The 22,651-nt window shown below is 45.9% G+C and overlaps 1 protein-coding gene across 1 annotated transcript in view; it reads right to left on the bottom strand.

Moving 5' to 3' along the window:
* Window positions 1-10,678: 10,678 nt before the first annotated feature.
* The window catches only part of TENT4B (terminal nucleotidyltransferase 4B), a 63,064-nt gene continuing 51,091 nt past the window's right edge, over window positions 10,679-22,651 (bottom strand). Inside the window, exons 7-13 of the mRNA XM_060253916.1 lie at window positions 21,598-21,726; window positions 19,989-20,202; window positions 18,931-19,057; window positions 18,716-18,819; window positions 17,371-17,558; window positions 14,851-15,015; window positions 10,679-12,773 (exon numbers count right to left, since the gene is read on the bottom strand). Of these exons, the coding sequence (XP_060109899.1) occupies window positions 12,597-12,773; window positions 14,851-15,015; window positions 17,371-17,558; window positions 18,716-18,819; window positions 18,931-19,057; window positions 19,989-20,202; window positions 21,598-21,726 (1,104 nt within the window). The 3' untranslated portion in view covers window positions 10,679-12,596. The remainder of the gene's footprint in view (window positions 12,774-14,850; window positions 15,016-17,370; window positions 17,559-18,715; window positions 18,820-18,930; window positions 19,058-19,988; window positions 20,203-21,597; window positions 21,727-22,651) is intronic.

Genomic DNA, 22,651 nt, shown 5'->3' with positions numbered 1-22,651 from the left:
CTGTTTTATTCATTTTAATTAACTTATGTAACTGAATTGTATTTTAAATTGTTGTTTACATTGTATTTTATCCAAATCATGGTATTCCATGTCTGTGAGCCGCCCTGAGCCCGCCTTCGGCGGGGGAGGGCGGGATATAAAAATAAATTTACCTTACCTTACCTTACCTTTTTTCCCCTGCATGTGCATAACAGGTTTTACTCAGAAGTAAACCTCAGTGAATTCAGCAGGGCTTACTTTGGTGGCTTCCTAAGGTTGGATTAAACAGCTAAAATCTTAGTCACAGAGAGCTGGAAATGGCTCACAGCTCAGTAGGGCTTACTTCTGAGCAGGGTTTTTTGTTTTGTTTTTTGGTAGCAGGCACTCCTTTGCATATTAGGCCACACGGGGCTTTTCTGAAGGAACTCATTTGCCTACTAGGCCACACCCTCTGATGTCACCATTGCTTTGCACAGGACTTTTTGTAGAAAAAGCACAGCAGAAACCTATTTGCATATTAGGCCATGCCAATGTTCCCTCTAAGCTGTAGAGTCTTGTGAGCAAAAATTCTGCTTTGTGAGCTACTGGCATTGAAGTCGTGAACTGCTGCATAAATTAGTTTGCTCTAGGGCAGGGGTGGCCAACGGCAGCTCACCAGATGTTTTTTGCCTACAACTCTCATCAGCCCCAACCAGCATGGCTGATGGCTGGGGCTGACGGGAGTTGGAGGCAAAAAACATCTGGAGAGCTACCGTTGGCCGCCCCTGCTCTAGGGCCATTTTTCCTGAGCTGAGGCAAAAAATTTGTGAGCTGGAGGCTAAAAAACTGTGAGCTAGCTCACACTAACTCAGCTTAGAGGGAACACTGGACCACACCCCCTTACACCAAGCCAGCCGGAACTCTGTTCCTGTGCATTCCTGCTCAAAAAAAGCCCTGAGGCCACACCCTCTGATGTAGTAGCCAGTCTTCCTGAAGCTTACAGCAGGCCCTGTAAGAAGAGCCCTGTAAGCTCCAAGGGGATTGGCTACATCAGGAAGGTGTGGCCTAATATGCAAAGGAGTTCCTGCTACAAAGAAAGCCCTGCTTCTGAGTAAAGGCACATAGGATTGGGGTGCACAGGGCAGTATTCAGCAGCAAATCCCAGGGGAAGCAGAAGCCAGTGTGCGTTAAATGGAAGTCCTGCAAAACCCTCCTGTGCGTGTTTACTCAGAGGTGAATTTCGCTGAGTTCAACTGGATTTACTCCCAAAATAGGTGTGACCAAGATTCATCCAGTCTGTCCAGATAAGAGTAATGCAATCCCACAAAGGCTTATGTGAAAGAACGTCCCACCCTATGCTTGAAAGGGAGGAAGTTCTCAGAATCACAGCTGTGCCTGCTTTGATGGCAGGACCAAAAGAACTCAAACTGCGCACCTTTCTACTGAGGTTTTAATTTGTTTGATCGGAAACATAAGGCCACCATTCTGCCCAAATAGGACCCCCAAAATGGCAAAGAACAAAGCATTCCAGATGTAGGGGAAAGCATTTATTTATTTCTATTTGTATCCTAGGGCCCCGTGGCGCAGAGTGGTAAAGCTGCAGTACCGCAGTCCTAAGCTCTGCTCACGACCTGAGTTCGATCCCGGCGGAAGCTGGGTTCAGGTAGCCGGCTCCCGGTTGACTCAGCCTTCCACCCTTCCGAGGTCAGTCAAATGAGTCCCCAGCTTGCTGGGGGGAAAGCATAGATGACTGGGGAAGGCAATGGCAAACCACCCCGTCAAAAGTCTGCCGTGAAAACATCATGAAAGCAACGTCACCCCAGGGTCGGAAACACCTGGTGCTTGCATAGGGGACTACCTTTGCCTTTTTATTTGTATCCTGCCCTCCCTGCAAACAGGCTCAGGGTGGCTAACGTCATAAAATACAATTATCCATTATAAAACAGTATTAGAATAAAATGTTAAGCAATTATCAAAACCATAATATATAAAATTAACTTGGAGATTTGAGGGTGCCCAGTTCCACAAGACCTGCAAGACGATATTATTTAATTAGGGTTTGTAGAATCTTTCTGGCTCAAGTGCCGTTTTCTACTGGAGAAAGTTTTCCTTCCAGACGTTTCGTTCTCAGCTGCGGAGAACATCCTCAGTGACGTTGCAGCTGGAGCAGCGCGTTCTGACCTTCTTGGCTGCATCCACTCAATGCACAGCAGCCAAGAAGGTCAGAGCGCCTGCTCCGGCTGCAACGCCACTGAGGATGTTCTCCGCAGCTGAGAACGAAACGTCTGGAAGGAAAACTTTCTCCAGTAGAACACGGCACTTGAGCCGGAAAGATTCTACAAACCCTAATCATGTTACCAGCCGTGAAAACCTGAAATCTTTGATATTATTTCAGTTAGCTTTTAAATGAATGATGACCACCCCCGAGATATTAGATCTAAATGGATGTCTAAGAACACTGAATATATAACAATTAAAATGGAATGTTGGTAATTATGCAATAAATACCACAAAAATATATATTATATATTAACCCGACACTTGGGCAATAACACATGGAACTTAAGTCCCACGCAAATAATTTCTTAGCCTAGTTCTCCATACGAAGACCCAGGTGTTTTAATTTCCGCGTTTCGATTTGGATCAAACAAATCTTCCACAGTGAATAGGCTTTATAAATGATGTTGACCTTCATATCACAGTTTTGTTCCATTATATTCTTATTTCTGATTTATTTTCTCATATTTTATTCCTTTCTATGTTACATCTGGACACCAAGGAATTTACATTTGTTCTGTATTCCTCCTGAGCTCCTATTCGGGATCATTCTATAGAGTCAGAATGAACGTAAATTCCTTGGTGTCCGGATGTAACATAGAAAGGAAAAAAATAAGAGAAAATAAACCAGAAATAAGAATATAATGGAACAAAACTGTGATGTGAAGGTAAACATAATTATATAAAGCCTATCCACTGTGGAAAATTTGTTTGATCCAAATTGAAATGGAGAAATTAAAACATCTGGGTCTTCGTATGGAGAACTGGGCTAAGAAATTATCTGCGTGGGACTTTAATTCCATGTGTTATTGCCCAAGTGTCGGGTTAATATATATATTTGTTGTATTTATTTAAGAACACTGAATGCCATCCTCAAACTGAATGGAAATTAGCACCAAATTGTTTTAATCTAACGTTTAACTGTTTTTATTGTTACTTTATTATGTGTCGTGAGCTGCCCTGGGCTTTTTGTACAAAAAAAGCTCTGGTTGTTCTAAGCATAAAATGGAGGAGAGCAGTGATGCGAGCAGGTTTGGGTCCCTCCTGGGAAGAACAATAGAGTATGAACTCCCAGAATGCTTTCAGTGAAATAACAGGGGAGGGACAGTAGCTCAGTGGTAGAGCATCTGCTTGGGAAGCAGAAGGTCCCAGGTTCAATCCCCGGCATCTCCACAAAAAGGGTCCAGGCAAATAGGTGTGAAAAACCTCAGCTTGAGACCCTGGAGAGCCGCTGCCAGTCTGAGAAGACAATACTGACTTTGCTGGACCCAGGGTCTGATTCAGTATAAGGCAGCTTCATATGCTCAACAGGGGCTCCGCAGACATAAGACTACTGTGGTAGAGCTAGGGGTACCAGGTCCTACTCAAGAAATATCTGGGGACTTTGGGGGCGGAGCCAGGAGCAAGAGTGTGATGAGCACGGCTGAACCCTGAAGGGAGTTCTGGCCATCAATTTTAAAGGGACCACACACCTTTTCAATGTCTTCCCTCCATTTGGAAATAATGAAAGATGGGGTACCTTCTTTTGGAGCTCATAGAATTGGACCCCATGATCCAATCATTTTGAAATGTGGAGGTTGTTTTGTGGAGAGGCATCAGATGCTATGCTGAAAACTTGGTGCCTCTACCTCAAAAAACAGCCTTCCCAGAACCCCAGATAACTATGGATCAATTCTCCATTATACCCTATGGGAATCAGTCTCCATAGGGTATAATGAAGTGCCCAGTAGACATCTCCCTCTCCACCCCCCTTTTTGATAACCCTGAAGCAGGGGGAGGGCCTCCAAACCAGGGGATCGCCTGCCCCCAACTGGGGATTATCAACCCTATGTAGAGCTCAGGGTGTTGCACACACTTAACAGAACGGAGGGGTGCAACGGACAGTGCCACTTCTGAGGGAAAACGGGGGACTGCATTTTAAAATGTTGCTTTACCTAACACAGAATCTACTCCTTGCAAGTGGGGTGTGCTGTGAAAGGCATTAAGATTCTAGAGAAGAAAAGTAGGATACTTCAGAGGGCAGATTAGGGGTTAGACAGAGAACTAAAACTTAATATTGTCAAAGTATTGTAGGAGTGTGAGAGACAGAAGCTGGCAGATATTTGAGTTAGGAAGAGAAAGGAGGATTTGAGAGGAGGGAGTGTGTGAAGTGAAAAAGTGACACCTCAGTCTGAAGTTATTAGTCACTGAAGAATTAAGCTATAAACATCTTGAGACCAATACACTTATTGTACAAATAATTTTTTTATTTATATTAGCCTGGAGTCCTATGGTTTTAAAATATAAGAGTCTCATCCTCAGGGCCACACGTGGTCCAACAAAGAAGCCTTAGACTGCCTAGGCACAGTTCTGTGGGGAACGTTAAGCAAAGTGTTCAGAATCAGATTCCTGGTGGCAGCATTACATACATTAAGAGGGAAGTTGTGACAGTAATTCTCACAGTAATTCAACATTGGAACGCAGAATTCTGTTTAACAGGACGCCCTTTAATCTGCACAGCCAATCAGAAGCTCTGCTGGGTATAAGACCGCATCTGGCCCTTCCCACTTTAAAAAGGGAATTTGGCGGGCTCCATGAAAGGAGTTAGCACAAAGTTAGCATTGAAGGGCTTCTTTTTCTGATTTGTAAAGTTACCTTGCTTTCTTTTCCCCCCCTTAATTTAGTAAACACCGGCAGAGGTCAAAAAAGGGGGGGAGGAGTGGAGAGGGGGGGAAACGATGTTTTGTTTATATTTGGTATTATTTTTAAAACTTTTTAAAGATTATTGTAACAATATATTGCAAATAATGAATAAATTGTTTGAAACCAGAAGGGCTTCTTTTGTAGCAGGTAGGGTTGCCAAGTCCAACCCCAGAAATATCTGGGGACTTTGGGGGTGGAGCCAGGAGACTTTGGGGGTGGAGCCAGGAAACACTGGGGTGGAGCTAGGGGGGACGGGGGAAATGGCGCCGGGGAGCGTGGCGAGCCGCCCCGCAGCTGCCGCCTCTTCTCCGCTCGCCGTGGCTGCTCCTCCGAGATGGGCTCAGCCTGAGCCCATCTCGGAGTAGCAGCCACGGCGAGCGGAGAAGAGGCGGCAGCGGCGCGGCGGCCTCGCCTGCTCCGCCTCTGGGGTGGAAGCGGAGGGGGGGTGGAGGCGGGCCAGGGGCGTGTTGAGCTGCAAGTCCGGGTCCTAGAAGGGCCCGGATTCGCGGCTCGCCATGCTCCTGGCCTGCCTCGCCCTCCCCTTCTCTGGTTTTGCTTGCTCCTCCGAGATGGGCTCAGCCTGGGCCCATCTCGGAGGAGCAGCTGCGGTGGGCGGGGAGGGGGCGGCAGCGGCGTGGCGCGGCGGCCTCGCCCGCTCCAAGATCGGGCGGCTCGCCAGGCTCCCCACCCGTTTCCCCCTCCCCCCGCTTCCGTTTTTTTGGGGAGCAGGGGAAGAGGGTGGAAATCCTGGGGTCCCCCGCCAGGGCGGGAGGGTTGGGAAGCCTAGTAGCAGGAACTCCTTTGAACATTAGGCCACACACCCTTATGCAGCCAGTCCTCCAAGAGCTTACAGTAGGCCCTGTAATAAAAGCCCTGTAAACTCTTGGAGGGGTGTGGCCTAATATGCAATGGAGTTCCTGCTACAAAAAACGCCCTGTGAAACAGGGTGGTGGCAGCGCAGTCTAGAAATGACGGCTGTTATCTTTGCACTTGGGTTTCTACCGGAGCCAGCTCCGTCGTGGTTTTCCAGTACAACGACCTTCATAAAGATAGGGCTGGCTAGCAACAATGCATTACGCGTAAAGCTTATTGAAAGCAGTGAAATGGAAGGGGATGTTTAGGTGCAAAGTATCACTCATTCGGTCAGGGAGAAAGGACAGACACACACGCCCCTATTTGTATTCTTTTGATGAACATGAGGAAGGAGAGAAATGCAGGAAAGGAGGGGAAAAGTGGGGTTTGTGCTTTGTAAAATGCACTTGAATTGGGTTGGACTGAGGTACAAGACTGAACAGCTACAGGAAACGAGGATGGGAAATAACCTACAATGCCGCTGAAATCATTAACGGGCTTATTTCAAAAGAGATGGATGCTGTTTACTGCTTACAAACATCTGAGTAATGGCGGCTACAAGCATACACAGCTTCAAGAGGGGAATGGATAAGCATATGGAGCAGAGGTCCATCAGTGGCTACTAGCCACAGCATATTGTTGGAACTCTCTGTCCAGGGCAGTGATGCTCTGTATTCCTGGTGCTTGGGGGGGGGGGGTGGGCAAAGTGGAAGGGCTTCTAGACCCACTTGTGAACCTCCTGATAGCATCTGGTTTTTTTGCCACTGTGTGACACAGAGTGTCAGACTGGATGGGCCATTGGCCTGATCCAACATGGCTTCTCTGATGTTCTTATGAGCACTGAATCAGCAGGGGGAGGTGTTCCCTCTAAGCTGAGTTAGTGTGAGCTAGCTCATAGGGGGTTTTTATCCTCCGGCTCACACATTTTTGTCTTAGCTCAGGACAAAATGGCCCCAGAGCAAACTAATTGATGCTGTAGCTTTCAACTTGAATGCCAGTAGCTCACAAAGTAGAATTTTTGCTCACAAGACTCCACAGCTTAGAGGGAGTATTGTTTGAGACCCAGAAACCTTGGAAGCAGAGAAGCTGGTCTTACTCTCTCTCGAAGGCTGCCCCCCTCACTGTTTGCCTTGGCAGCCACGAAAATATGAATGAACATTGTATCTAGGGTTGTCAAGATACCCTAGCCCAGGGGTAGCCAAACTTGCTTAATGTAAGAGCCACATACAATAAAGTCAGATGTTTGGGAGGGAAGGAAGGAAGGAAAGAAGGACGGAGATGAAGTTATTGGATTTATATGCCACCGTACACTCTGAATCTCAGAGCTGTAGGCAAATAGATGAGAGAGGTGGAAAGAAAACATAACTGCATTCTCCAAGCCACCAGCTTGACTGAAGTGATTTAAAGAGAGAAATGCCTTCTCCAAGCCAGCTGACAGGGTGGTGGAGGCTTTGAATCCCACACAATATGTATGAAAGAGCCACATGCGGTTCCCAAGCCGCAGTTTGGCCCCCCTTGCCCTAGCCCATGGTGAGGGCAGTGCCCACAGTTTGCCAGCTCCAGGTTGGAGATCTAGGGGTGGAGCTTGTGGACAGGGACCGCAGTAGGGTACAATGCCATAGACTCCGCCCTCCACAGCATCCATTTTCTCCAGGGGAGCAGATCTCTGAGCCTGCAGATGAGCTGTTATTTTGGGGGGATCCCCCAGTTTCCTCAAGGAGATTGGCACCCTAGTTGTGTCTGAAGGATGAAGTCTTTTAACATGAGAAGCCCTTTCTGATGTGGTTATTTTAATGATGTTATCTATGCAAAGGCTTCCTTCTAAAGGAAGTGGAAAACTTCTCCCGGGGGTAATTAACAACAGTGGACCTGTAGGCTACAGTAGCTTGACCTGTCCTCTTTCAAGTATCAATTCCTCAGTTATGTATATAATTGAGATTCCCATTTGGCCACTTAGCACAGGAAGCCTTCCGGTAGTTGAGGTCTTTGACCGTTGATGCTTACCAGACCGGTGGGTAGAACCTGGGTGTTTAAAAGAGAGGGGGTCCTTCCTTCCCAATCTGAAGCTGGCAAACTGTGCCCCCCACCCTCACCATGGGCTAGGGCAGGGGTGGCCAAACTGCGGCTTGGGAACCACATATGGCTCTTTCACACATATTGTGTGGGACTCAAAGCCTCCACCACCCTGTCAGCTGGCTTGGAGAAGGCACTTCTCTCTTTAAATCACTTCAGTCAGCTGGTGGCTTGGAGAAAAAGTTGCTCTCTTTCCACCTCTCTCATCTATTTGACTACAGCTCTGAGTGCACGGTGGCATATAAATCTAATATCTTCATCTACTTCTCCTTCCTTCCCAAACATCCGGCAGGGTGTTCAAAAGGGGTGGGGGGAGGCAGATCGCCTGCATTTCCCATCTCCCTGCCACCACCAGGCAGGGAGAGGGCAAAGGGAGCTCCCGGGTCGGAGCAAAGTTTGGGAAACCCTGCATTATAGTATACTTCTGCATTTTCCTAGCGCATGTTTTTGGTCTCATCTCTTATTCTCCCTGTTGTAAGTAATCATGAACATCCTACTCTAGTTTACAAAATCAAGAGCTATATTCTCTGAAATTTTCAGATAGAAAAATGTCACTGCGGGTTTTTTTTTGTAGCAGGAACTCCTTTGCATATTAGGCCACACCTCCCTCATGTAGCCAATCCTCCAAGAGCTGACAGGACTCTTAGTACAGGGCCTACTGTAAGCTCCAGGTAGATTGGCTTCATCAGGGGAATATAGCCTAATATGCAAAGGAGTTCCTGCTACAAAAAAAAGCCCTATCAACACACATTTCACTCCTTGCCCTTGAACAATTTGAGCCATGCTCAATGCCAGAAGAGGGCAAGAAGAATGGTGCTGTTCAAAGTGAAATTAAAAAAAAATTCCACTGGTAATTAATTACTAATTAATTTATCTAAGGAGTTACACTTATAATTTATACACTGCTTTCCCCCACCATAAAGACCCAAAGCAGCTTCTATCATTCGCCTCTCCTCCGTTTTATTCTCCCAACAACCCTGTGACATAAGGTAAGCAAGGAGGATGTGACTAATCCAAGGCCATTCCACAAGCCTCTGTGAGAGTGCAGTGACTTTCCAGGGTCCCAGCTTACCTCTTGTGGGCATGGGAAAGATAGAATGTTATAAAACCCCATAGCCCAAAGGGAAGTACTGCTATGCGGGACAGAATGGATCCACAATATCTCCTGTGCTTACACCTGTGTTCCTAGTTGCCTCTTCATCATAGCACTGTTATCTGCTTCTCACTTTAATGTGGTCAAGAAAGCATCACCAAGACTTATAATAGACTTACAATTACAGCCAGTTTGGTATAGTGGTTAAGTGCGTGGACTCTTATCTGGGAGAACCGGGTTTGATTCCCCACTCCTCCACTTGCACCTGCTGAGATGGCCTTGGATCAGCCATAGCTTTCATAGAAGCTGTCCTTGAAAGGGCAGCTGCTGTAAAAGCACTCTCAGCCCCACCTACCTCACAGGGTGTATGTTGTTGGGGGGGAGGGGGGGAAGGTAGAGAAGGTTGTGACCGCTCTGAGACTCTGAGATTCAGAGTATAGGGCAGGATATAAATCCAAAATCATCATCATCATCATCTGTACAAAGAGCCCTGTAAGCTCTTGAGGACTGGATACATCAGGGGTGTGTGGCCTAATATGCAAAGGAGTTCCTGCTACAAAAAAAGCCCTGGTCATGATTATATATATGATTAAGTCTGAAGGCTGGAAGTAAAGAAAAGGTGCTGGTGGTGAAATCACGTTTTAAAAGAAAGTAGATGTTGAGTGATAAAATTTTGTGTTGAAACATTTATTTGTGTGTGTGTGTGTGTGTATATATATATATATATATTTCACAAAATTTTCACAAAAGAGTATTGAAACTAAAAAAAAAAGGAATTAGACTTAAGTGAAATACAGAAATGAAATGTACAAGATAAAATGAGCAGGCAAAACTGAAAAGGTCTTGAAAGTTTTGTTCGTTTTACTTCAGATTGAAAAAAAAAGTGAACAGTTCAACTGTTCGGTTTAAATAAAAGATTCGCGAGATATACAATGTTTTGTTGTTTTTTAATTAATACAATGCTGGTCAGTTCGAGGCAGCGTAAATACCTCAATTTATTCCTTCATGCTCTTTTTTTTCCTTCTGTCTTCTTCCTCTCATTAGAACGATACCGTTTACCAAAATGAAACTTGAGTACAGTCCCGGAAAAGCTATTTTTCCATTAAAATTTATGAAAACCATAAATTGAGGCAAACCTAAGATTCCCAATGGAATCAAGATTATCTTCCCGCTACTACCACATTAAAAGAATCAACATGCTTAGTGGTACACACCAGCTAATCTCTGCATTCCGACAGAATATCTGTTTCCAACAAAGAGGGAGATTCTCTCAAAAAAAAAGTCAGCGTAGTTAAAGCGTAATATGGATTTACACATTACCCATCCGTCAACAGCAGCTAATACTGGGATTAACGTAATTTAGAATTTGTTCCCCAGAAGCAATCGAAGGTAGGTCTACACATTTACCACTGCCACCCCAAAATTAACTCCCAATATTTTAGGAGTTATCTAACATGACACTCTTGTATTAAATACTAGGAGCCCAAATCAAGTTGTTTTAAAAAGATATAATTCCTCCCACCCCACCCCAAAAAAATGTGGATCGGAAATTTAACATGTCATCAAGTCAAAATTCCCAGTTTTTTCCTTTTTAGCATAGTGTTTTTGAGCATTAATTACAAGTGGAAAAGTTTCATTTCCCCCCTCCCCCCATTTCCATTTAAAAAATAAAAATAAAAAAGGCTTTTGACCAGGTTGAGTGTTGTTTTACATACATATAATAGAAGGTTTCAGTCATGACAGTTTTGGTCGTGTTGCATTATTTTATTTAAAAAAGCTTCTGCACTGATCAGTGCTTATTAAAGGTCAGGTTGGTCTGCAGTAGATAAAAGAAACATCTAAAAGCTATTATTCCTCGATAAAAGGATCATCATCTTCTTTATCATTCTCCAGACCCAATACACCAAATTCAACCTTGCATACTCCACACACACGCGCGCACAAACTTTCCTCTTCAAAGAAAAAAGGTTACAGTAAATGTCACTTTACATTCTAATCCTTAAAGTGCTCCAGATCTTTTTTCTTTTTCTTGTAAAAAAAACAAAACAAAACAAAAACAATGCAAGTGACTACAACTCTATACATTCCCATTTGCATTCATAGTGTGTCTTTCACGGCATGGCTAAATTAAGAAACAGCCAAACGTTTATGGATTCTTGGCTGGGGGGGGGGGGAATTTGAAATGAGGAGAAAATCGACAATCCAGTGAAAACACAGAAGATATGAGAAAAATGTCAGCTCTTCAAGACGGCAATACAAATTTATTTTCATTATTGAAGATGCGTTTAAATCCTTAAAGGGTAGATTTAAAAATGCCTCAAAACGGAACGTCTGGGTTAAAAAAAAAAAAAAACACTACATTTTTTTTTCTTTTTAAACATTTTTTCTTCCTAAAGGACATTTAAAAAAAAATGAATTGAACAAAGAAGGAAAGGAAAGAAGAGGCAGGGATGAAGGTTAAAAAGGCACAAAAATCAAACGAAAGGCAAAGGATTCAGTAGAGTTCCTGAATTTGCAGACATTACTAACCGATCCTCGTTCGTTTTAATGCAACAAAACAGGGCAAAGATGTGGTGGCACCTTTCCCCTCCCCCCACCAGTAGCTTTGTTTCCTTTGAGAAGAGGGAGAAAGGGATGCTTCGGGTACTATTGAGAATATCCCACTGCCTGTGAGGATGCCGCTTCAGACACAAAGTGAAAGTTCGTTCTTCTTCCCGCCAAGGAATCGGAGATCAGAGCTGACACTGGGCGTCAGATAATACCTCTTTTATAAAAAACATATCTCCCCCCCCCACCACACCCCAGATCTCCCCTACCCACCCCTCCCAAGAAGGAATTTGTGCAGATCCATCAGTGTGCTACTGCTTCAATGCTCAAGGAAAAAGAAAAAGAATTCTGAGCCACACAAATCACTATGTTTGTTTGATGTTAAGCTGACAAATTCAAATATTTTCTTCATCTTAAATGAATAATTGGGGGGGGGGGCAGGAGTGGGACCCCAAAAAAATGGTTTCTACTATTTAAACAGTAATGTTATGTAAAAAGTATTTAACAAATGCCACTATTACAAATGTCAATTTCTCTTTCCTATATGGTCATCTATAGATACACAATAAAATGGTAAATATATGCAAAAATAATTTTAAAATTATCATGCGTGAATTTTTTTTTTTTTACTTTGTCTCTTCCTTTGTAGTCTGAGCTTCCCTCAAAATACAGGTGCTTTTTTTTTTTTCTTTCTTTCTCGCTTTTTAATCATTTGTCCCATTCTGAGTTCATGACCAACCCCGCCCCTAAACACATTGAGTCCTAGGCCCTCATGAGGTCATCATAAAAGCTTCGGGGAGATATTTATTTTACATTCAAGCTTTTATATCCTAAACAACCCTGCTGTAGTATATGCCTTAAAGGGAGTGGCCTTTTCCTCCTCTTCCCTCCCCCCTTCTGTTGTTGCTCTCATCAGTCTTCATGATCTGTTCCGTGGCAAGCTGGAAAACTTATAACACACCGCTAATCAACGTTGTCGGGTTTCTCCCCCCCCTCCCCCCGACAGTCTTGGGAGAGTCCAGACGAGACCAGGGGAGTTGCTTGCTGTCCAACTTATCCTTGTAGCACGAGGCCGTTGCACACAGAAGAACAGTCCACCGTCCAAAGAGGAAAACTATCTACAAAGATCCGAAAGGACCGGGTCCCTCTTGTGTTTCCTTTTCTTCCCATAATACTGGTGTGATTTGCTGCCCGGGTGTTGCTTGTTCGTCACCGAGGTACCGTGGCTTGAATTGGCTGGACCTTGGAAGCCTTTGTTGGAAGACGCGCGGAACAACCGCGTGGATCCGTGCTGCAAAGGAAGGACGGAAGCGGCATGAGCACACTGTTCACTATTCGGGCTATGTCCCCATGACCAAAAAAGGAGGGGGAGATTGGATTTATATCCCGCCCTTCATTAGGAGTCTCGCAGAGGCTTACAATCTCCTTCCCTTCCTCTCCCCACAACAGACAAATTCTACTTTGTGAGCTACTGGCATTAAAGTTGTGAGCTCCTGCATCAATCAGTGTGCTCTGGGGTCATCCTTCCTGAGCTAAGACAAAAATGCATGAGCCGGAGGCTAATAATCTGTGAGCCAGCTCACGCTAACTCAGCTTAGAAAGAACACTGCCTGTGAGGTAGGTAGGGCTGAGAGATTTCTTGAGAGAGCTGCTCTTGAGAGAACAGCTCTGTGAGAACTGGGATTGGTCCAAGGTCAACCAGCAGGTGCATGTGGAGGAGTGGGGATCAAACCCGGTTCTCCCAAGGTTACAGTCTTCACTCCTAATTATACCAAACTAACTCTCCAAAAGACAAGCGGTGCTGGGTGCTGGCACCACAACAGTATCCTGCGAAAATCAGGGCAACAGGAAGCTTGCAAAGAATTCTGGACATCTTCGTGCTTCCAAGAGTCTTCAAGCCCGTTTCACTCCAGGAGTGACATTCAGGGCCACCTGGCCTACCGGAAAGAGCAAGATTCGATTCCAGCAGTGCCTTCAAAGACCGACAAGATTTCCAGAGTATCAGCTTTCAAGAGTCAACTCCTTCATCGGATTTTTGTCAAGTATCTGATGAAGGGAACTCTGACTCTCGAGAGCTGATATCTTGGACATCATCTTAGTTTTTAAGGCACTGCTGGACTCAAATCCAGCCTTCCTGCTACAGACCAACATGGCTACCCAACCTAAAACTGGCCTACCTAGCAGCTACTGCTGCTATCATTGTTGTCGCCTTAGGGTGTTATCTAATCTTTTACTTGGAATCTTTTACTTACTAATCTTACTAATCTTTTACTTTTAATCGGAAGATTGCCCCTAGGGGTGGAATTCTAGCAGGAGCTCCTCTGCACATTAGGCCACACACCCCTGATGTAGCCAATCCCGCAAAAGCTTACAAGGTTCTTTTTTGCAAGCTCCTGGAGGATTGGCTACACCAGGGGTGTGTGGCCTAATATGCAAAGGAGCTCCTGCTAGAATTCCACCCGTGATTACCTCCATGCCTTAAACAATTAACTACTGGCTCTCTTCCTGCTTCTAGTTCTTATAACACACTGCACTATTCTGCACTGTGGCAGATCGCTAGTGAATCCCAATATCACCTGTCAAGGCTGTTTTCTTTTTTCCTGAGTTCGAATCCCACCAGCTGAGTTAGAATGGTGGAATGACACAAGTGCTGAACTAGGATTCGGGAGCCCCAGGTTGAAATCCTGACTCTGCCACAGAAGCCTGCTGGATATTCTTTAGCCGGCAAGTCACTCTTAGCCTGACCTACCTCACAGGGCTGCCGTTGTGAGGGTAAACTGGTGTTTGTGTGTGGGGGGAACCCAGGTTGTCATCTTCTCGGCATTCCCCACCGAGGAGGAAAAAGTGGGGTATAAACACCTAAATTAACGAATAAGCCTCCTCTCACCAGCAACAAAAAAATGAAAGGGGATATCTGTCTAGAACAGGGCTGGGTCCAACTTGCTTAACGTAAGAGCCACACAGAATAAACGTCAAATGTTTGAAAGCCACAAGACGGACGGAAGGAAGGAAAATAGAAAGCAACTTTAAATGCATTTTCCAAGCCGCCAGTTGGCTTAGCTGGGAGAAGTGATTTCAAGAGAGAAATGCCTTCTCCAAGCCAGTCGATGGGGTGATGGGGGCTTCGAGAGCCACACAATGTGTGTGAAAGAGCCACATGCAGTTCCCAAGCCAAAGTTTGGCCACCCCTGGTCTAGAAGAGACCCCCGGAAAACCACTCGCCTGTATTTCAATCCACAGGTCAGAGCATCTTTTAGGCTGAAGACCAAGAAATCCTGTACCAAAGCCTTTAGGAAAGTATCGTTTTAAGAAAGCGTAGATTTTTTTTTTCCAGACTTCAAGGAGTGGGGGGTGGGATATCTACCGACCTGTGACTTGTTTGCAACTCCGGATAAGTTTGCTGTTTGGCTGCTCGGCATTTTCCCACTTGACTGGGTGGGCCCCAGCGATACGTCCTGAGCTACCGTCCGGTTGGCTACCGTTTGACGGCAGCCCAGCTGCTTAGAGGTTTTGCACGGCGTCCCGTCGGACTCCTGTCGAAGATAAGAGGCCAACGGTGACGCGAAATGCAAGTCAGGCATATGCTGAAATGAAGCTTAGCGTCTGCTAAAAGGAACCTTTGTCGAGGCTTTCGACAGCCATTTGAATTCTGCTTAACTTTGCTGCCAATCCTCTGAAATTATGTATAGTCTTTAATTTAATGAGAAGAAGAAAGCCAGAGAGCTTTGAGTTGGCCCCCCGAAGCCACATCTAAACCAGAGAAGCTTCTTCTTTTTAAAATAAAGAAATAAGCCAAGGAGTACAAACAAGGCTACAGGCTTTTTTCTCCTGCAATCTATCGCAGCCACTCTGTGAATGCTCCTCTGCTAAAATTTCTACCTGTTATTTTTCCCACCCAAACGGGAAGCTGGTTTGTATTTGGTTTCATGTTAAAATTGCTGCAACTTCAATCCATTTTGGACCCTGAACTTCACCAGGATCACTCTAAGGCAGCGGTTTTGCAACCTGTGTGTCCTGACCCCAAAAAGTGGGCCTTGAAGAACAGGGAAGTGGTTCCCTCCCTGAAGCTCATTTATGTTTTGTCTTGATGGGGGTCACTGCATCAAGTACATTTGGACTCACGGGCCACCATACCCCAAAGGCTGGCAATCATTAAAGTGAGCAATCTGAGCAGTCCCAAATCCGGTGATTCCAGCTAGTGCAGAATGCCGCTGCCAAGCTGTTAATGGGAGTTCCTTTACGGGAACACATTCAGCCTGTGCTGAAAGTGCTGCACTGGCTACCAATAATGTACCGGATTTGCTTCAAGGTGCTGGTCTTAACCTTTGAAGTCCTATACGGCCAGGGTCCTGCATACCTTAGGGACCGCCTTTCCCCGTATATGCCAAAGCGAGCGCTTCGGCCCGAGTCTCAAAACCTGTTGACAGTCCCCAGCGTCAGAGAAGCCAGGCTTAAGTCAACTAGAGCCCAGGGACTTTTCCGCTGCTGCACCTAGCTGGTGGAATGAGTTGCCAGAGGAAGTTAGGGCCTGCAAGAGCTTCTACAGTTCCGCAGGGCCTGTAAAACGGCACTCTTCCACCACACTTCCTCATAATGGTAACATCTGCAGCAATGGATTAGGCCCATAAACCTAGACATTACTCTGGATTTCTCTTGCCATGCTATGGCATCCCTGGGTTAGGAGGGGATTGGATAAAAATACGGAGCAGAGGTCCATCAGTGGCTATTAGCCACAGTAAATATGTGTGTGTGTGTGTGTGTGTACACACACACATATATTGGCCACTGTGTGACACAGAGTGTTGGACTGGATGGGCCATTGGCCTGATCCAACATGGCTTCTCTTATGGGTCCTCTTTGGAACATCCAATACTGACCAACTCGCCATCTGCTATCACTGAAATTTTAACTGTCTGCATGAATCATTGCACTAGCACCTATTGATATTGGCATTTTAATAATTGTTTTATGTCTTATGTTTTATTGCTGTCTTATCTTGTCTGGTCATTGTTTGACCCTAACCTGTGAGCTGCCCTGAGCCTGCCTTTGGGCGGGATATAAATAAAATAAAATAAAACACAGCAGCACCAAAGGCCATTCTGATAACACCTGGACCCTTCTAGGCACCCAGGACTTCTCTCCCTGAATGCTTGCTAGACAGCCAATGGCAGCCAAGAGAAAAACCAGCAAGTGGCAGCACTGTGTGAAAAGGGCCCTGCCGACCCACTCCCCAAACGCCCTCTTGCTATATCACAACAGAAGGACTTGGGAAGCAGAGGCCCATTTTGACACTGCTTTCCTTGGGAGGCCTGCAGCCGTTTATAAGCAGAGAGCCAAACTGTATCGAAATTCAGAGCAAGAGTTCGAAAACACAGTACAAGAAAGCCTGTTTGCACACCTGAAATTCTGCAATCTAACGCTACTTGTAACTGACATGTCGATTAATAAACGATTACAATTCCACAGCCCCAAGCGCTCGTTATTGCAAGTCCTTTATCAGGAAGCGATGGGCACTTTTAATAAGTAGTCGTTATACAAAACAGAACTCTGCACCATTTTTTTTTCTCCTTTGAGTGCACTGGCATAAGTCTGCACATGGTTCGCACTCGGGATCGCTGGCCACTGCCCACCTCTCTCATATCCCTTTCTATAAAGCATCTCCAAGAAGCTCCCAAAAATCATTGCCTGCCACTCCCCTTCACATCCTGGTTATTCTAGCAACTCAACAACCTCTTCGATACACATTTCTTTAATGATCTTTACAACTCTCTGCAACTGCTTGGCCTCAGGTTACTGGGGAAAGGTCCAAACCCTACTTGGGCCCAAGCCAGCATTTTGCGTGGGTTCCAGCCACTGACATCGACTATCAGAACGCTTTTAATACATACTACATCGCTGGAGCTGGAAAGCGTAGAAGACGATGACGACAGAGGTCCCGAGGAAGAGTTCGATGAATGCTTGCTTGGCATCTCAGAGGTTTTACTTCTGGGTTTTCCTAACGACTCGCACTCCTTGGAAAGGTTGTTGTTGCATTCATCTAGCTGCTGGTTGTCGACTATCAAAGTCACCCCGTTCCCTGGAACGAAGGCAGTTGGGGAAACAGAATAAGCAGCAGTTCCATAAGTCGCTTCCGCTTTTGGAGTCCGAAGCGGGGCCTTCACAAATTTTCTTTGGCTTTAGGAGCCAGCCCAAAACCTCAGGAGCCAGCCCAGTTTTTCAGTTCTGCAGTGTAATGACTACACTGTTCTAGTTGTCAGGGGTGAAGCTTCCCCGAAGTGCTTTATCACATGAATGCACAAATGTAAATGAGATTTGCAGGGGTTGTTTTGCAGAAAAATAGGTGGTGGAGCTCATTAGCATATGCTGCCCCCCCAGCCAAAAGAAAGCCGATGCAAGAAAGGAGGGCCTTGGGTGAGAAAGGCCTGCTTGGGCTGGCTAGAGATCCAGCCCACCCAAGCAGACCTCGCTCTCCTGGGGCTCTCCTGGGCCGCCCCTCCCCCCAGTCAAAAGGCCAGCAAGCCACCGGCCGCCCAAAATCACATAAGAAGCGGAGAAAGGGTGACGTGGGCTTCTCCCAGGGGTTAATGAGGGCTGCTGGGGGTGTGGCAAAGCTCCTGACAGCTGGCTGGCTGCCCGGTCTCCTAATCCAGGGATTGTTATGCAGCTGCACCTACTATTCAATGGACAAGGTAGGTGGGGAGGAGGAGGGGGAACCCTCAGGAAGGTTCAGGAGCTGTGCGCTTCTGTGAGCTCCTGCTGCCTTCAAGGCCTGGTGATTTGCACAAAACAAGGGGATTCTCTGGAACGCTTTCCCTACACCTTCCACTTAAGAAAAAGCACAGTTTATCTGTTTAAGTGGAAATAAACACATACTCCCTCCCACCGTGTCCTTTAAAGGGCTCAAGCTTTGACATGCCTCGTTCAGAGCTTTGTTCTAAATCACACACGTCTTGTGGTTTAACGCCCCGTCGAGTCTCAGGTGACTTACGGTGACCCCCTTTAGGGTTTTCAAGGCAAGAGACATCCAGAGGTGGTTGGCCATCGCCAGCCTCCACCTCACGACCCTGGAGTTCCTTGGTGGTCTCCCATCCAAATACTAACCAGGGCAGACCCTATATATCAGTGCATAAACACTGGGGTGGACCCAAAAGACCGACTCCAACTGCACACAGAAGAACTCCTTTGGATTCAACCCCCACCCTGCCCCACATCCCGTTCATCGGGAAGCCTTACCGTTGCACGAAGCCTCGGTGCTATTCTGCAACCCCCACTGCTTGGATATCCAGTCCCTGTACGTTGCCACTTCTTGCGTTACTCTGATTATTCTTCCCAATATACTGGATTTTAGAGAGAAAGAAAAGGTTTGTAAAAAAAAAGAAACATGCAAAGCGGTGTCTGGGCGCAACACGCAGCATCGATGGATTCGACCCTGGAGACAAAACTTTTACCTTTCGCTTTCGTTGTTGGGGTAATATTTAGCTATTGGCGACACTGCGTGGCTCAGGACGACGTATGCGTAATCAAAGGCTTGTTTCACTTGCATGGCACCGTAAGAGCTCCTCCCAACGTCATTGCCTTAAAGAAGAACAAACACACCACGACGATAAGGTCAGGAAGCAACGGAAGGACGTCTGTTCTGGTCACCACCAATGTTCCGTCTAAGCTGCAGAGCCGTGCGAGCAAAAAATTCTACGTTGTGAGCTCCTGGCATTAAAGCTGCGAGCTCCTGCATAAGTTAGTGTGCTCTGAGGTCATCCTTCCTGAGCTAAGACAAAAATGGGTGAGCCGGAGGCTAAAAATCTATGAGCTTGCTCACGCTAACTCAGCTTAGCGGAAACACTGGTCACCACCCCACTTGAACGCACACACACAAACGCACGTGGAGCTGATTTATCCTGAATCAGACCACTGGTCGATCAAGGTCACTGCTGCCTAGTCTGCCTGGCAGTGGTTCTCCAGGGTCTCAGATGGAGGTCTTTATTATTTATTTAGACACTGGATTTATATTCCACCCTCCACTCAGAGCAGCTCACAATCTCCTTTATCTTCCTCCCCCAACAACAAACACCCTGTGAGGTGGGTGGGGCTGAGAGAGTTCTCCCAGAAGCTGCCCTTTCAAGGACAACTCCTGCGAGAGCTATGGCTGACCCAAGGCCATTCCAGCAGCTGCAAGTGGAGGAGTGGGGAATCAAACCCAGTTCTCCCAGATAAGAGTCCACGCACCTAACCACTATACCAAACTGGCTCTTTATTACATTACATTTGTGAACCGCCTGTTCCCACCTACTGTAGGGCTCTAGGTGACACACAACATTATAAAAACATTAAGAACTATAAAATCAGCACAATTAGTATCAATACGTTAATTCTAAAAGTTAACACAGGAATGGTTTTGATTTTTTTTGTGTTGTGTCCCTCCCTCCTCTCCCCCCCCACCCCCCCGCCAGCACAATCTACAGTTCAGACGGTTTGTTTTCCGCAGCCATGTAAACACCAGCCCCAGTACCGGGTTGAAGCGGATCTTCGATATAGAGCATCGATGGTCTGTACCCATCCAGCATATTCTTCTGCACTTCATCCTTGGCCACGTAGGAACCGCCGTCCTTTATTCGGATGCCTGTTTTCAGATAGTTGAAATGACGTCCGTATAATTCAAAAAACTCTATTAAAAGGACACCATAGTTGGCATTGGGCGTGCAGGCATCTTCCCTGGGATGCAGCTGGTGGGAAGAAAATGTATTTTTTAAAAAAATGTTTTCTCACTACAATCTCCCGATTTCTTTGCTAGCCTTCGCTACGCGAAACTCACGGTGCAAAATGCAAATTCATGGTTCAGCACGCTTGAACGATACGGTTTGTTCCGTTGGGCAGAGAACTACTTTCAATTTGAAATACATGAAGAAAGTACATTTCTCCATCTTTCTGCAAAATTACAGCTAGAGTGTCAGTTTGAACGCAGACGACAATGTTCAATGCACTTGATTTGTACTTCAGTGAGCTCTGGGTTTGACTCTTACACTCAAACTAGAGGCTCTGTGGAAACATCGAGACAAATAATCCTTTAGTCCCACTCACCCCACCACCAGTGTAAAACTGGAATAAATGATGTACATTCAAAAGGATTGCCGCAAAAGACGAATGCAACGCATGCATCGCAGGACCTCTTCTGTGGCAGCCCCCCTGAATGCAGGATGACCTCTCCACAAAGGCACTTGATCTTTCAGGCTTCACATGCCTCTCTGTTCACCCAGCCCTTTGCTCAAATTATGAGTAAAAAAAAGACTCAACTGGGAAGATGTGGGTTTAAATATCTCACAATGTTACTATGAAGATGAATAAATTAGCTGTTTGACAGAGCTGTTAGAAAAATAACAAACACGCACCACTGGTTCGAACAGAGTTGTAAAAATCACATCGGAACGGCATACTGCCTGTTCCGTTGGAGGCCTCTTTTGTCTCAGGGCTGCATGATGCTACAATCTTGCTGAAGCTAAGAAGAAGATGATATTGGATTTATATCCCGCCCTCCACTCCGAAGAGTCTCAGAGCGGCTCACAATCTCCTTTACCTTCCTCCCCCACAACAGACACCCTGTGAGATGAGTGGGGCTGGAGAGGGCTCTCACAGCAGCTGCCCTTTCAAGGACAACCTCTGCTAGAGCTATGGCTGACCCAAGGCCATGGTCTAAGCTGGTCTAGGCCTGGTCAGTATCTGGATGGGAGACCACGGGGGGTGGGGGGAACCCTGTCCTTGCCCACCTTTCATTTCATCATAAGCATAAGGGAAAAGCTAGATGCTAATGAATAAACAAAATATTTCAAATAGCCGTTTTCAAAACCACAGTGCCTTATACCCAGCAGGTATTCTCGCAACCCACAGTCATGCAAGATTAGCCTTGTATATGTTTACATGATTGCTGATCTGGTATCACGATAAACCATGTATGCACATATGTCAAGATTAGCCATGCAGGATCAGGTCAACAGTCCATATATTCTAGAATCCTGTTTCCTGGAGTGGCCAACCAGTGCAGATGTTTTTTTCCAGCACAAATGGAAGGAGGAACAGTATATGGTCAGATACCATCAGAAAACAGTTCTGCTTATCAGGCTTACCTGGAGGAAGCTGACCGCCATTAAAAAAAGACTATAAGAACCGATTCCACCTGTGAATACTTCATTGAGGTCCCTCTGCAGCAAAAACTGTTTCAATACTAAAACTAGATATGGCAATACAGGATATTTCTGCAGGGGAAGAAAAGGGGGGGAGAGGGGAGTCAGATCTGCGGTGATTACAGCAACCTGGGCAAAAAAGTCAAAAGAACGATTTTTTTTATCTGACAGCTGCTACCTAATACAGAAAGGGAATAAAGCCCACCAAATCTGCTGTGCACCAGGGACACCCCAGAGATTTTGGGGGGTTGGGGCAATAGAAGGAAGTAGGAAACAAGGTATCCGCAAAGGCAACCTTTTCTGTATTTCAGAGCTAGATCCAAGTCCAAAAGCAACCTCAGAGACCAACATGATTTTGGGGCTCAGGAGTCAAGAGTTTACTTCTTCAGATACATGAGCTTTGATTCTGGAAATGCCCTACAAATCTGATTGGTCTTTAAGGTGCTACTAGACTCGAATCCAACTCTTTTACCGCAGACCTACATGGCTACTACCAAAACTCTCTCTTACATTTTCTGGGGCACTTCCAGAGGGAGAGGTTTGTTTAAACCCTGCATGCGCATTCAGTTAAGAACATAAGAGAAGCCATGTTGGATCAGGCCAATAGCCCATCCAGTCCAACACTGTGTGTCACACAGTGGCCAAAAAACCAGGTGCCATCAGGAGGTCCACTAGTGGGGCCAGGACACTAGAAGTCCTCCCACTGTTGCCCCCTCCCCAAGCACCAAGAATACAGAGCATCACTGCCCCAGACAGAGAGTTCCATCTGTTGCAGCTGCTGGCATTTGCAAACTACATATGGACTGCTCTGATCTCTGTGATCATGACTACTTTAAAGAGCAGAAAAATAAGGACTATCAGCGCATGAGGCTCTGTCCCAATGCAACTGCAGTGCAAGAGCGATCCACCACCTTTCTTTCCTTGAGATGCCCCCGGTTCAGTGCTACAGAATCCTGAATAATTCAGCAAGGTCTATTTTTCCATCCGTGGTCCTTTC

This window comes from Heteronotia binoei, chromosome 14, assembly GCF_032191835.1.
Source record: "Heteronotia binoei isolate CCM8104 ecotype False Entrance Well chromosome 14, APGP_CSIRO_Hbin_v1, whole genome shotgun sequence".
In the NCBI taxonomy this organism is placed as follows: domain Eukaryota; kingdom Metazoa; phylum Chordata; class Lepidosauria; order Squamata; family Gekkonidae; genus Heteronotia; species Heteronotia binoei.
The sequence above is the reverse complement of the archived record's forward strand: the minus strand, read 5'-3'. Positions and strand labels throughout refer to the sequence as shown.